Below are 15,020 nucleotides of genomic sequence, written 5' to 3' on the forward strand. Positions count from 1 at the left end.
TGTAGGTGCTGGAAGCCCTGGAAGCCAATTCCTTGAGAGTTTCCTGGTTGGAAGGAAAGGAGGGCTCAGGTTATGGGGTGGTAATGGGGGTCCCAGGGTGAAGGATGTGAGCCAGAGGAGAGGCAGGGCAGAAATGGTACCTGCCTTAGGGGCTGCAGGGCAGAGGACAGGGACAGAGCATCCCCTTACCAGCAGGGGCTGATTTCTGGAATCTTCCACAGTGTCCTGGCCCCTCCCTGCCCAAGCCTCTTCACACCCCCACTCGATGCCGCCCAGGGAGCAGCCTCCACCCCCACCCCAGCCCTGGGTCTCATCACCCAGTTCCTCCTTCCCTCTGACCCCAGGCCTCTGGCTGAGGGCTGATCCTGGGGTCCCACTGCTGGACCCTCAGTGGATGTGAAGCCGGGGTGCAAAACCATGTGTTTATTTTTATTAGAAATGTCCTTGGTATAAAAAACAATCATGCGCTATACATTGTCATCAGTAACCATCACCAAACACCCAGGCACTAAACTCCGTGTCATCGGCAGGAGGGGCAGGCGGGCAGGCGGGCAGGACACGCAGCAGACGGGCGGGGGCAGGCGGGCAGGCTGCGGGCCACAGGGACACACAGGCCACCAGGAGGACGCAGCACTTTGCAACACACTCGAGATTTGTTTTTGTTTGGCTTTTTTGTGTTTTGATATTTTTTTCCTTTTTTCTCTTTTGTGACAGGTAAGATTGAGTGACTCAGGAAAGGGGGCAGGGAGGGGAGCGCAGAGGCTGGCTGTAAATGAAGGTGGGGGAGCGTGGCTCCGGAAAGCAAAACGCAGGGGGACCAGGGTGGAGCGTGAGGGTAAAGACAGGAGACCTGGGGGCAGGGGCCGAAGAAAAAGAATATGGAAAACAGCACAGGGCATGGAGACGAAGGGCGGAGACGGCGACACAAAGAGCTAAGAGAAAATAAAGGTAGGATGGAGACAGGCCGCCCACGGGACAGGCGGAGACAGAGGGAGAGAGAAAAAACCACACTGGGGGCCACGGAACCTGAGCCCCTGACTGGGGGCCAGGAGGGGCCCTGGTCCGAAATGCAGGCTCTTGGGGGGCTGAAGCTGCTCCAGCCCCTCCTCCTCCTCCTGCCGCCCGCCTGGCTTGCCCAGGCTACCCAACAGTGATCACTGGGGCTCCGCTGTCCTCAGCACCAAGCCACATCCGTGGGTGCCCACGGGTCGGCAGGACATCAGCTGGGCCCCGGCTCGACGTACCATCCACAAGGGCCTCAGTTCCTCCTGCTCGGCTGTGGCGGCCTCGCTAGATTGCGTGGTTGGTGTAGGTAACGTAGGTCTGTTTGGTGGCCAGCACTGGAAAGAGAGAGACCACGGACACCCAGGAGTCAGAGGCTGGCTTCTTTAAACCCCCTGCCGCGTGGGCACTGCCCTGCCTACGGCATCAAGTCCAGACACCTGAACAGAGCAGTCCAACCCCCCAACTGGGCACAAACTCCCTGCACTGGGCACAGCCTTGCAGCTCACCCTTCCCGCCTTCACAACTTTGCTTGGGCTGCTTGCCAGCCTGGAGTGCCCTTCCCTCTAAACCTGTTGCCCTCGATATGACCCCTCGTTGAGCACTCCCCCCAAACCCACCCCTCTGTGAGGGTCTCTGCCCACGGAGCCCTTGCCCTCTCCTGACTCCACCACACTTCAAGAGAATCACTTTTATCTGTGATATAATTACATATTTTAAAGCATAGTCAACCATTAACATGGCTTTGAACTTCGCAGGTCCACTTACATTAAGTTTTTTGCTTTTGGTTTTTGTTTTTGGTTTGTTTTCAGTAAATGCCTGCAGTGTTTTCGACCCGCATTGGGAGTCCTCGGATGCCCAGAGCCTGCTGTATGCACCAATCCACAGCATTTATACAGGGGCCTGAGCACCTGCGGGCTTTGGTATCCACGGAGGTCCTGGAACCAAGCCCCCGAGGATATCGAGGGACAACTTAAGTTTTGGGGGAGTCAAAAGTTATATGCAGATTTTTCGACTGCATGGGGGTTGGCGCCCCTAAGCCCCCTGTTGTTCAAAGGTCAACTACATTATCAAAGGGAAGTTTTCAGAAGCCCCACCACTCACTCTGGGAGAGCCCATGCCAGAACATTCAGAGACTAGCAGCCTACGAGAGGTGAGTGGAGAATGGGGAATAAATAACAGAACCAGAGAGGGGCCTTGCTAAGCTGGAAACAGGCATATGACTAACTCCGCCATCTCCCCACGCTCAAGGGAAGCAGAAGTTCTCAGGTCCCCTCGGCTCTCCATGCAGCCACCTTTCCCATTTCTGGGTGTCCCTGTCTAGCCTCAGCCTTGAGCCTCCCTTATCGGCACCCATCACTCTGGCCCTCACTCACCCACCCCTGGGACAGGAGTCGCATATCTGGGTAGCCCCTATTTCCCAGCCACAGCCTTTGTAGGTGACATCAGCTGTCATAGGCAGTGTGAGCACTTCTCCAGGGCTCAGACCTCACAGCACCCTATGAGGAGGCCAGATAAGTGTCACCTCCATTTGAAAAATGAGGAACTGAGGCCAGAGGGGTGAGGAGCCTGGCCAGGTCCTTAGTTTTGTCCTGTCCTGCCAGGGTCAGGGTCTCCCTCCATTGCCTGGGGGACAGCCCAGTGGAGAGTAACCAAGGGCAAAATCTCTGCCTGGGGTGGGAGCTGATTTGCTTCTGCAGAGGAGGCTGGATGGGAGAAAATCATGGTGTCGTTTGTCATAAAGCTGCCATGACCCTCCATCAGGATCCTGTCAGCTCAGAAAAGGAGGTACACCTGCAAGGCTTAGCCGGGGGCATCTAGCCTAGAGAAAAGGACATTTGAGGGGAGCAGTGTGGTGGGCTGCACACTGTCACCTCAATCCTCTTTCCAGTTTTTCATTGGGCTCACGACTGCCAAAGTTAAGGACTACATTGCCCAGCCTCCCTTGCAGCAAAATGTGGCCCTGCATGACAACATTCCTGCTGACATGCGCGTAGAACCGCTATGTGCAACTTCCATGTCATTTGATTAAAATCGGTGGTTTCCCCTGTGCCTCCTCTCTTTTGCTTTCCATGGACAGAACAGACATAGAAAGCAACCAGCCTCAGCCTGAGGATAATCCTCTCAGAGCTGATGGAGCAACAAGATGGAAGGAACCTGGGTCCCCCACTCCTGCTACCATGTATACTATCACATCAGACAGAAACAAGCATTGTCTGATTGAGCCACTGTTTAGGGGCCCCTTCATCATATCAGGGTAACTGGAAGCCCACTGTTACAGACAGAATTGCTGTGTCCCACTTTTGGGGGTCCATCGAGTGTGGGAAGAAGCAGTGTTGGGGTGGGGTGAGCAGAGGGGCACACCAAGGACCAGTGGGGACGCCCAAGTATCAGCTGAAGGAAGAACTTCCTCCTGGCCAGAGCAGAGAGTAGAGTGGGTGTCCTTAAGTAGTAGTTGGGGTTCCTGTCAGCAGAAATGTTAAAGCAGATGAACAATCACTAGGCTGGGCAATCCCAGGGGAGTTTCAAGTTTTAGGTGCCACTCAGACAGGTGCTAATGGAAGGAAATGGTGCCCATGATATCCAGGAAGAGAATAAGAACAAAGCACAGACCCTGTAGTGTACAAAGAATTTCCACCTTCACTTGTAAAATGGCCCACACGGCTCCAGGGTGCTGGGTGACCAGAAGAAAGGAAGCACCATGGGATGGGTCAGTTTTAATGAAGCAGAATTCAGAAGGGGACCTGGGCGAGGCTCACTTGGAGAAGGAAGCTGAGGGACTAGAGGCTGGGACCCCAAGATGGCCGAGCTGCTGAAAGGGAGGTAGGTGGGGGGACTAGAAGATCAGCGCTCTGGAGACAGCCTTAAGCTCCCTCTGGGACCTCTGGCTGCTCCTTCCCTGCCTGTAACACAGAGGGGTGGCCCTTTTTCCCTAGACTTCTTTTCCTGAGGGGAACCCCCACCCCCACATGTCCACCCAACCCTATCCCTCACTGGCAGAAAAAGAGCCAGCAGCCAGCTCTGAATCACACCCCGCAGGCCAGCTGGGGGGCATCAGCTTCCCAGGGCTACATCACCCCCTGGGTGAACCAATAAAATTGTTTCCGAACCTGTATACTGCCAGCAGCTCCTGGCTCAAGGGGAAGGAGAACCTCACAGCAGCAGCATGGTCTCCACTGACTGCAGGAAAATGGGAGCCTGGGGCAGCTGTGGGCCAAGGGAGGTGGGGTAAGAGAAAGTGGCCAGGAGCTGAGGGACAGGCAGGCCCTGCTGTCCCTCTAAAACCAGAGCTCTCTCCAATAGAAAAGCCCACCCATGGCTTCCAGAACCTGGAAGTGCACTCAGTCCTCAGGGACCCAAGTCCTTCCGTGAAGCCTCAGTCTCACCATCAGGAAAATGGGAGCAATGATTTGTCCGGGGGGAGGGCGGCCAGGAGCTAACCATAAGGAACAAACAGAAGAGTCTGGGCAGGAGTCAGGAGACTTGGGGTCCAGTCGTACCCTCACCAGTACGGGGATCTCAGCACCTGCCATGTGGCCCTTCCAACAAACTGAACTGCCGGGAGCCTCAATCCCCTCACTTGTAAAATGGGGCGATAACCCTCAGCTGGCTCTCAGCCACAGGGCGAATGGAAACACTCGTTAAACCTTGCAGAACAACGGGCAAAGGGGCAGGGCAGAAATACTACAGTGATGTGGGGGGAGGTGGGACTCTCCAGTAGCATCCTCAGGGTGGCGGAAGGGACAAGGGGTGTGGGCAGAGGGCCTGAGCCCATCCATCCCTTGCTGGTGACAGGCTGTTGCTGCTGTTTTTCAGGCTCGCCACCTCAGATAACAATTAGCTGTGCAGGGGCAGGCTGAGCTGACAACCCCATTGCCGCCCCCATGTCACTGCACCCAATCTGACTGCCATGGGCCCCTAAATTATTTATTCTGTTGTTTGTTTAAAGATACGTGGCCTGCCAGTGACAGAGTGAAAAATGTCCCTGCTCTACAGGAGTGACACCTCCCCACTCCTCCCGCTCACATTGCCTCAGTCTGGCTGTCCCCGGAATTAATCACCTGGCTCCTGCCTGGTGCGTCTATGGCCCCTGTTGTCACTGAGCTGAGTGGGGGGTGGGGGGGCCCAGACTCTGACCCTCACTACGGGGTAGGGGTGAGTGGGCAGCTCTCATCCTTTCCTTGCAGGAAGCAGAGAGCTGGGAGCACGTTAGGGGTGGGGGCTGACTGACCTCTGTCCCCAAGTGACCAGCCTGAGCAGAGGCAGAGGCAATATCAGTGAGGTGCGATCACAGCTCTCTGTGAAGGCCTGCCCTTTCTGGTCCCCTAGCTTGTCACAGCATCATGAGTGTCACTCTCACTCTCAATAGCCCAGGAGCAGAACTGATTGACAGAGCTGTTCCTGCACCAGCAGCGTATGGCCTGGAGGGACAGGACAGTCAGGATTGTGGAGCAGGAGCAGGGACGGTCCCTGCTTAGGACAGAGGGCCTGGTTAGGGGCTGCATTTGGGTAGACACGAAAGGCCAGGGGTGGGGAGTTCTGAGGACACTGCTCTTCCCCATCTCAGAATGGAGGCCCAGGTGGCATCTGAAGGGAATTCCAGGGCTTTAGGTGCAGGGAAGCTGGCGCCCTGGGAGGAGCAGGACTGGAGAGAACCAGAGGTCATTTGGTGGAGGGTGGTGGTGCCAACATAGTCATCAGGGGTGTCAGTCAAGGAGGGGGCACTTCAGAAGCCAAGTATACTGCTCAACAGAGAATGGGGACCCCAGAGACAAGGAGACCATATGAAGTCAGGGTCAAGGGAAAGACACTATGTACGGCCAGCCAGCCACCACCTTGCTGTGTGACTTCAGGAGAGTCGCTCACCCTCTCTGAGCATCAGCTGGGGATCAAACCTGCAGCCCTAATCAGGCCTCACAGGACTGCTGCGAAGATCACTCAAGTGAAAAGTCCGGTTTGGATGTAGGAAGGGACTTTCCCCACTCGATATTCCCTCAGCACGTGGACCTGTGCTGAGAAGGGAGGGGACTATGCTTCACCGGAGCCCTGAGGCAGGGACCCTGTGAGAAGTGCTGGCCCAGCCCAGGCACACTGGGAGGGAAAATCTCCTGTTTCCCCTGATCTCTTGGTGGATGACAAGGGCTCCTCTCTGGAGCCTGTGCTCCGGGCCTCCCTGTTGTCTAGCCCATGTCCCTCCTGCTGCCATCAGCACTGTCCCCTTTGGCCTTTCCCCCAGGACCAGAAGGAGGAAGCAGATGCCCACTCTCAGGTCCCACCAGGATCTGATGCCCGCAAGACTTTCAGTGATGGGGAGGCAGAAGGAGCGGCCATTAAAGCCATATGGCCATTTTACAGGGCGTCCAGCGAGGGAGCCAAGGTCTACAGTGGGGCAGGGTGACCACAGCGACCCCTCAACCCTCCTACCCTGAAGCAGCTGAAGCAAGGCCCATGGGACCCCGAGCCCCACAGGTGGAGGCTGTCCCAGGAGACAGTGGGCGGCAGGGACAACGGGAGGTCATGTCCGGCCCTGCCACCTGCTGGCTATGTGACCTGGGTCACCCCTTGCTTTGCTGTGCCTCTCCTTCCTCCTCCGTATTATACAGATGACAAAAATACCAATCTTTCAAGATTGCTGCACGGATGAAAACTGGTACCTGACAGGTGTGGCACACAGGGTTCAGGAAACAGTTCCCTGGTCCCCTGAGCCTGTCTCTCACCTGCCCTGCCCTCTCCCCCTCCATCTCTTCTCCTCACACAGGGCTGAATGCAGGGCACCAGGGAAGTTGGCAAAGATGGCAGCCCTGCTCCCTCCTATGTGCACGCCTTAACCAGCCTGAGGGACCTGTCCCCTAGATGCTAAGTTCCCTGCCCCCTTCACTCCCCTGGTCCCCTCAAAGGACCCTCTACAAATGAGGCCTCCTTGGACAACCCCTGGGGCCACTCTGCCACCTGAGAACTTTGGCCTCTGAGGCCCGCTGCCCCACCCCACCTCTCACCTACTCATCAGTGCCCATGTCCCAAGTCCCCATTTCTGGGGCCCTGCTAGGGGGTGGCGGGGCTGATGCCAGGGCCATGGCTCCCAGGTTCCCAAAGGGCCAGAGAGCAGCACCATCTACACCACTGCTTCTCCCAGAGGGACTGAAGGTCACAGGCCCAGATGTGGGCACCAGGGAGAGAAATCTGGGGGCTCACATCACAGTGCAGGAATCAGGCCCCCTACAGCTCCCTCTAGGTAGGGCAGAGGCCTGGAAGGGGCGGCCAGGGCGGGCATGGGGGGGCCTGGAGGCTCCCGGTTCCCAGGAGCAGGGCCAACGGGACTAGCCTGCAGCCCCCCAGGGTGGCAGGGCCAACAGGACTAGCCTGCAGCCCGGGCTCTCCAGGGCCCCAGTACAGCCGGGCTGGCTGGGAGAGGGCTGGCCCTCCCCAGGGAGGGGCGGGGCCGGCAGGTCGGAGGGGGCGGGGCCGGCAGGTCGGAGGGCAGGGGGCGGGGCCGGCAGGTCCGCGGAGGGGGCGGGGCCGGCAGGTCCGCGGAGGGGGCGGGGCCGGCAGGTCGGAGGGAGGGGCGGGGCCGGGCGCTCACCTGGGGCGTCCAGGCCCTCGCAGAGCTCGGACTTGGCCTCGCCGTTGGGCCGGAAGCCGCCCTTCTGCGTGAACTTGTTGGACATGGCGGCGGCGGTGACGACGGCTTTGAGGCTGCGCTTGCGCTTGGGCACGTTCTGCTCCGGGTGGAAGAGGATGGTGTAGACCTTGGGCAGGTAGAGCATCCCCAGCGACACCGAGGCGCTCAGGCTCACCGACACCGTCAGCGTGGTCGTCTGGATGTACAGCTGGGGGCGGAGAGGGGTCAGCGCGCCCCGCCCGGCCAGCGGGCAGGGGGCAGCCCTGTGCCAGGCTGGAGCAAGCATGGCACAGAGCTGGGACTGCAGACCGGCCCCTGGACCCTAACCTTGCCCCCACCGCTGCTAGCTCTGTGATCCTGGGCAGGCCCCGTCCTGTGCCTCAGTTTCCTCACCGGCAATACAGGCGTGGCGATTACAGCACTGTGCTTACCTCCCAGGGCCCTTGTGAGGGTGCAAGACTGACAAATGGTAAAAGCAGGTACACAATGTTCGGTACAGCTAAGCTCTTAGAGGTGGCTCCCGGTGTTGCACGCTGCCTGGAGGAGGCAGCCCGAGGAGGGCCCGATGGGACCACCGCTGACCCTCCTCAGGAGCAGCCCCTGCACAGGACTGGGAGTGGGATGAACTCCTGTCGGTGCCTTGAGTCGCTCCCAGTGGCTACGCGGGCCCCTCAACCAGGCCCCCCATCCAGTGGCTGCCCCCCACGTGCCACCCTGTGCAGAGCAGGCCCCTGGCCTGGGAGCCATGGCGTCCGGCGCCACGCGGCAGTAGCAGCATACTCCGAGCTCATTTCACGCTTGCTCGCCAGCACTAACAGTGACAGATGTTTAGCAAAATGAAACTCCATTAATCTGGGTGTCAGATAATTCATTCTTCAATAGTGGGGCCTTCCAGGCAGGGCCTGACAATTCCCACCGCCCCCAGCTGGGATCCCCTCCCTCCCGGTCCCCCAGGCCTCAACTGTCCCTCTGGTCACCCTCAGCCAGGGTGAAGCCTGGGGAGGCCCAGGCTATGGTCCCCAGGTCTGGGCATGGGGAAGCAGGATGCTCCGTTCCCTAAATCTGCTGCTTCTGGGCCTGGGCGCCCTCCCTGGGTCCTGGCTGATGTGCCACCTCTTCCAGGAAGCTTTCCCTGACCCCAGCTCTACCCAACTGCCCATGACACCCTTCATTCCTTGCACCTAACCCAGCAGTGGACATCATGGGTCTGAACTCACTTCCTGGGGTCCCCGGGGCACTGGCTTCCTCTAGTAGCCCCTAGGGGCAGGTCTTTGTGTTTTCATGATCCTCCCCATCTCTGCCCCTCTCCATAAATACCTCACGAACCGAATCTGAAGGCCTTCATTCCAGCCACCCTTCCCAGAGTTTCCTACCTTTGAGAGAGGGTGTGAGAGGAAAGAGCTGAGTTACCCTGGAGAAGCCTCATCCCTCTCTGGACCTCAGTTTTCTTATCAGTGCAATGGGATGAAAGTGCTTACTTTACTCAAACCATGAGGCTACTCCCCAGCGCAGGCTGAGAAGCCACATGAAATCTGCGTGGCACATGGGGAAGGAGGCTGAGAGTGAGAAGAGGCTGTTCCATGTCCACTGTCCCCCTTGAGCACACACCCCTGCCCACACAGCCAGCCCTTCTCCAGTCCTCACACGCAGCCCACTGTCACCCATGCATGGAGCTGTCTTCCAGCAAGGACGGGGAGAAGTCCTAACAAGCCAGTGGGAGGGGGCTGGTGGCCAGGGGGAAGGAGAGAAGGGGGTGAGGCTCCAGAGAATCACAACAGCCCCTTGGAGGAACAATGGAGGTCCGGGGATAATCAAGAACAGTCCTGGGTCTTCCCCACTGGACTGGGAGTGCCCTGGGGGTGAGGTGTGTCTCCCTCATTAGAAGGTGGTTCTCTGAGGGGAGGGGCTCTTTCCTTTCACACTGGGGGGTCTTGAGTATAAGAACCATGTTTCCAGGTCAGATATCTATCTTAGGCCATTTGCCCCCACCTTGTTATGGGGGGGTACAGTTGGGCCCATATGGAGTTGGTGGGACAGAGTAGAGGCCCCGTCTCTGGGCAGGGTGAGCCTTGCAGTGGACGTAGACCTGTGTTGGGCCGGGGGTCTGGGTTCCCAATCACACTCTGTCCTGACCCAGTGTGGCTGCTGAGCCCTCCACTAACACAAACAGAGTCAGCAACATGGGCATGTGGCCTGGGCAGCCACACAGGTGCCTGTGCTTAGAGGAGCCCATGTTTGGTTTCATGCCTGCGGCCGTCTTGAATCCTCAATAACTTTTGAACAAGGGCCCTTCGTTTTCATTTTGTGCTGGGTCCTGAAAACTCTGGAGCCAGCCGTGAGCACAGGAGTGGCTCAGCCCTTGGAGTTTTGTCCTAGTCTGCTTTCCAGCCTTTTGGTAAACAAAATACAAGGAGGGATGTAAACTGAGCAAACCTGAGCAAAGCACTGCCCATCTGCCAGGTCCCCGCCCTCACAGGCTGGGGTGGCCACCATGTGTACAGCAGAAGTGGGGTTATGCATCCCCTGTCCCCCTCTTTGCCCCAGGGTCTGGGATTCCCACCCCACCACTGGCTCGGGCACTGCTGTGGAGCCCCCGTGTGAAGGTGCACACTGTCAACAGGAGGTGGTAGCATGTTGACCCTACCAGAGAAGCAGTGGGCCTCTAGAACCTCTAGAACCAGCAGGCACTCCTACAGAAAAGGGGCCCTGGCACAGAGGCAGGTCTTAAAACCAGGCAGAGTGAGAGGCCCCCTTCTCTCCCATCCATCCCAGAGGTGTCTGAACGGCTCCATTCCCGCCCCCCCCCCCCCCCTCTTTGGTCAGGCCCCTGCTGTGCTCTGCTCCATCTTCTGTAAGGAATCCTGCATGAAGCCTCACAAGTCAGTGCTCTCCAGAGGGAAGGAGGCTATCAGGACTGGGGATCATAAGGGAGGAGAGAGGTCACCTTGGGGTGGGACAAAGGGCACAGAGAGGAGCTACTTGGCTGTGGGTGATGCTTTCTTGTTTTTGTATGAGGCTTGGCGGGTACAGAATGTGAGGGGCCCTGGTTGGGGGGTCCTGAGGACTTTCGCCTGCCCTGTACTCCTGTCCAGACCAGCCCTGTGGATACTGGGATCCTCAGATCTGCACACACCAGACGAACTTCCCCACAACCTGCCTGGCCCCCGCAGCTCCGGGCCAAGCCTGACTGAGCAGTAACCCCACATGGTGCAGAAGCCCTGCTCTGGTCGGCTCAGGGGCTCAGGTAAAGTGCTGGCCATGGTGATAAGCCCTGGAGATCCTGGCTAATGCTGGGAAACCCCCGCCTGCTCACCAGAGCGGTACAGCCAGCTCCACCTGCACCAGCGCCTGCACCCTGGGGGAACCGGTGCAGCAGAGCACCTGCAAGTGGGCTTGTACACACGCATGCCCACAAGCACACACACCCATATACTGCATCTCTGCATTCACGCACACACCTGAACTCAAAACCACGCACTCACACCTGACTCAGACACACCTGGGCTCACACATGTACCCTTCATGTACCTGGGTACAGAGTTGGGTATGCATATTTAAAAATATGCATTCACACATCTGCACACACACCTGAACACACACACATACACCTGCACACACTCCACTTACACACATTGGCACACAATCTGCATACCCATACACCACACACCAGCAGCCAGGAACCCCTGGGTGCATCCCACTCAATGTGTACATACACACACTCACACACACATGGCAGCCAGGCCTGCAGCTCCCACTGGAGCATTTTGTAGCTACGACCTGACAGCACATATAAGGCCCCAGGGTTGTCTGAGCCTCTAAGAAGCCTGGTGGTCTGAACAGGCAGGGACTTCAGAGCTCATCTCCTCCACCCCTCCTCATGCAGCAGCCCAGAGAAGGAGGGGCACAGTCCATGCCCCATGCCATTGGGGGTAGAGCTGGGTCTTATGGGCACAGGTTGGTGGCCAGCCTGCTGTGTGACCTGGGGCAAGGCCCTGCTCCTCTCTGGGCCTCAGAAGAGATCCTCTCATAGGCTCCTTTTCATAGTCAGTACTGAGGGAAGCCTCCTAAAAAGGGAGAAATCAGAGGCAGGTGGGGTCACCTGTAGAGATGCTGGAGGGCTGGGCCCCAGAATCTGGAGGTGGGAGGGTCTGATACCTGGAGGTGGCAGAGACACCATGGGAGCGGGTGCAGGCAGGGAGTCTGAAGAAATTACAGAAGGCACAGCAAGGGGCTTACCCACCATGCTGTCAGCCTCCAGCAAGGCACCTCTACTCTCTCAGGAGGTGTTGGGAGGGGCCTCCTGGTATTACTGAGGGTCATTCCTCAAGCTGCCAGCTTCCTGGAGTGTGGGGCGCCCACCCCTGCTGGCTCTGTGGGCCCCCCAGCGCTACAGGGCGTGGGGTCTCCGCCTGCACCTGCCCTCAGCAGGGAGGGCCTCCCGCAGGCCTGGTGGGAGCTGGAGACCTGGGTCTCAGCACAAGTTAGGCCTGGTGGCTGCTCTGGCTCAGGTATGTGGGACAGCCTGGAGCCAGGCTAGTCTCAGACCTCAGGGCACTCAGGGCCTTCCCTGAGCTGCTCCAAGGTACTCGGAGTAGAGGTGTAGCTCCTCCTTGAGGAGCTGCTGGAGAAAAAGTGGGCACCCACCCTAGGCGGGGAGCTGCAGGGGGCATCACGAACTGGACTGAGGGTTCCTGAGTTAGACAGAGTAGGGTGATGTCCAGCTCTGCCACCTATGTGCTGTGTGGCCTTAGACAAGTCACTTTGCCTCTCTGTACCTCCATGTCCTAATGTATAAATGGAGATGGGATATCTACCCTCACATGCTATTGTGAGACGTGCTAATCATTAGGTAAGACACCTGGCATATGACAAGCACCTATCTGTCAGGACTTTGGCGGCAGCCTTGCTGAAAGCCAAGCCTCCCCCAGAGCTCACACCCAGGCTCACAGCTCTAATGCCATCCACGGGCTGATGGCTCTCCCGGTTACATCCCCAGCCTGGCCCTGGCCCCTGAACTACAGATTCATCTATTCAGCCATTGACTCAACAGCTGCACTCGGACATCTAACGGGCATCCCAAACTTAGCACACCCAAGGGACCCCACACCGGCTCCTCTGTCATCTCCTTAGTGCACAACACCCCTTCCTTCCCATCCTCACACCAAAAGCCACAAAGTCATCCTTGCCTCTTCTGCGTGTCCCACACACATGCGATACATCAGAAACCGGCCAGCCCCACCATAGAGACATCAGAATCCCCCCTCCTTGCCAGCCTGCTGCGCAGCCTCTGTGGGGATCACTCAGCAACCTCCTCACAGGGTGTCTTGATCCTCACTTGCCTCCTCAGGGCCCCACCCAGCAGCCAGAAGGATCCTTTTAAACCTACGTCACAGCACCTCCCTCACAGCTCACAGTCCCACAGCACTCCCTTCTCACTCACAGCAAAAGCCAACAGCATTCCCACAGCCACTGGGCCCTACACCATCCGCCCTGTCCCCACCACTCTCCTCAGTCCCAGACCCATACAGCAGGTGAACTGCTTCTCCACCCACCACATCATATGACTGTTACAACACCTATAAGGACGCAGAGGAAGGATCATGGCCCTAATCCACAGATGAAGAAACTGAGGCAGAGGCCAGCTGGCTTGCCCAGGACCCCACAGTTAAACACAGAGCTCAGACCAGGAGCTGGGGTCCCCACCATCTTCCATATCTCTGGCCTCTACTTCACTGACACCTAATTCTTCAAGATAATCCCCCAGAACCCAGGCAATGCTGTGCTGGGACATGGGCAGAGACTGTGGGGCCCTTGGGGTGTGTCCAGGGTGGCCTACAGAGCCAGCAGGGGGCGCTGGAGGAAAGGGCCCTGGGCTGACATTGCCAGGCCCCAGCTCCTGGGCTTCAGGGCAGCTTGGGGCTGGGAGAGGCGAGAGAGTGCCTAATACATCTCCCACCTCAGGGACCCATGGGGATCCTGTGAGGAAGACAAGAGGAGTGGACAGACAGGAAGGCAGGGCTGAGCAGAGAGAGAGGTAACAGGGAGACTCTAGAAAAGAATGATGAATGAAGGACGGTGCAGCCTCCCAGGCTCATAGAGAAGAGAGGGGAAGAAGAGAGAAAAGGGGAGGAGGCTAGAAAGGGGGAAGGGAGGGAGGAGGAAGGAGAGAGAGCAGAGGGGAGATGAGACAGAGCGAAAGGGGAGAGGAGGTAGGAAAAGAGAGAGGAGAGAGGAGAGAAATCCCAGGACCTGGAGAAAAAACTCACAATGGAGGGAAGACAGAATGAAGCATGAAAAAAGGTACTTCCAAGCAGAGTGGGAGGCCAGCCAGCTCCCCAGGCTGCTCCCTACTCTCTTCCCTCACCCCCCACCCTCAGACCCAGCCCCCCACTCACCTTGTCTGCCGATTGTGAGGTGCCAAAGAAAATGGGAATGAAGGCCAGCCAGACAATGCAGGTGGTGTACATGGTGAAGCCGATGGGCTTGGCCTCGTTGAAGGTCTCGGGCACGCCGCGCGTCTTGATGGCATACACCGTGCACGTGACCATGAGTAGCATGCTGTAGCCCAGCAGGCAGATAAGCGACAGGTCCGAGATGTCGCACTTGAGCACGCCCCTGGCAAAGCGTGGATCGAGCGTCCGCTGGTCCTGGAAGTCCACCACTGAGTGGGAGGGGTCCACCACAAACCACACGCAGATGCCCAGCAGCTGTAGCGAGATGAGGCTGAAGGTGATGGCCAGCTGCGAGGCGGGGCTGATGAACCGCGGGGCGCTGACCGACCGCTTGCCCTGCTCAAAGATGCGGTAGATGCGGTTGGTCTTGGTGAGCAGGGCTGCGTAGCTGATGCTCATGCCGAGCCCCAGGAAGATACGGCGCAAAGAACAGGTCCCCAGGTCGGGCTCCGCAATCATGAGGAAGGTGGTGGCATAGCACAGGAAGATGCCCGCCAGCAGCACGTAGCTCAGCTCGCGGCCCGAGGCCTTGACAATGGGGGTGTCGTTGTAGCGCACGAAGGTGACCACCACGAAAAGCGTGGCTGCGATGCCCACCACAGCCAGGAAGAGGGGCAGCACGGCCCAAGGTGAGGCCCATTCCAGCTTGATAATGGGGATGGGCCGGCAGCCAGTGCGGTTCTCCGTGGGCCTCATGTCATAGGGACACGTCTTGCAGGTGTAGCGGTCCACCTGGTACTGGTACCCAGTGCAAGGCTCGCAGTGCCAGCAGCAGGGCATGCCCTTCACTGTCTTCTTCCGCTCTCCTGGCTGGCAGGGCAGGCTGCAGATGGAACGGGGCAGCTGCTGCCCACTCCCTGGCCAGAGCATCCGCTCTATCTGGCAATGACATCGTGGAGGAACAGGCCTCAGGACATGCCCCAGTGCCCTGGGCCACCCCACTGGCT

The 15,020-nt window shown here is 58.3% G+C and overlaps 1 protein-coding gene across 2 annotated transcripts in view; it reads right to left on the reverse strand.

Moving 5' to 3' along the window:
• Positions 1-409: 409 nt before the first annotated feature.
• GRM4 (glutamate metabotropic receptor 4) overlaps positions 410-15,020 on the reverse strand; it is a gene marked incomplete at its 5' end in the record, with an annotated part of 99,340 nt that continues 84,729 nt past the window's right edge. Inside the window, 4 exons of one of the 2 annotated variants that reach the window (XM_081141619.1) lie at positions 416-1,340; positions 4,113-4,209; positions 7,583-7,829; positions 14,017-14,952. In XM_081141619.1, coding sequence (XP_080997745.1) covers positions 1,259-1,340; positions 4,113-4,209; positions 7,583-7,829; positions 14,017-14,952 — 1,362 coding nt within the window. In that variant the 3' untranslated portion in view covers positions 416-1,258. Of the gene's footprint in view, positions 1,341-4,112; positions 4,210-7,582; positions 7,830-14,016; positions 14,953-15,020 lie in introns of both variants that reach the window. The other variant, XM_081141618.1, reaches the window with a different exon arrangement.

This window comes from Miniopterus schreibersii (assembly GCF_964146895.1).
Source record: "Miniopterus schreibersii genome assembly, chromosome: 6".
Lineage (NCBI taxonomy): Eukaryota > Metazoa > Chordata > Mammalia > Chiroptera > Miniopteridae > Miniopterus > Miniopterus schreibersii.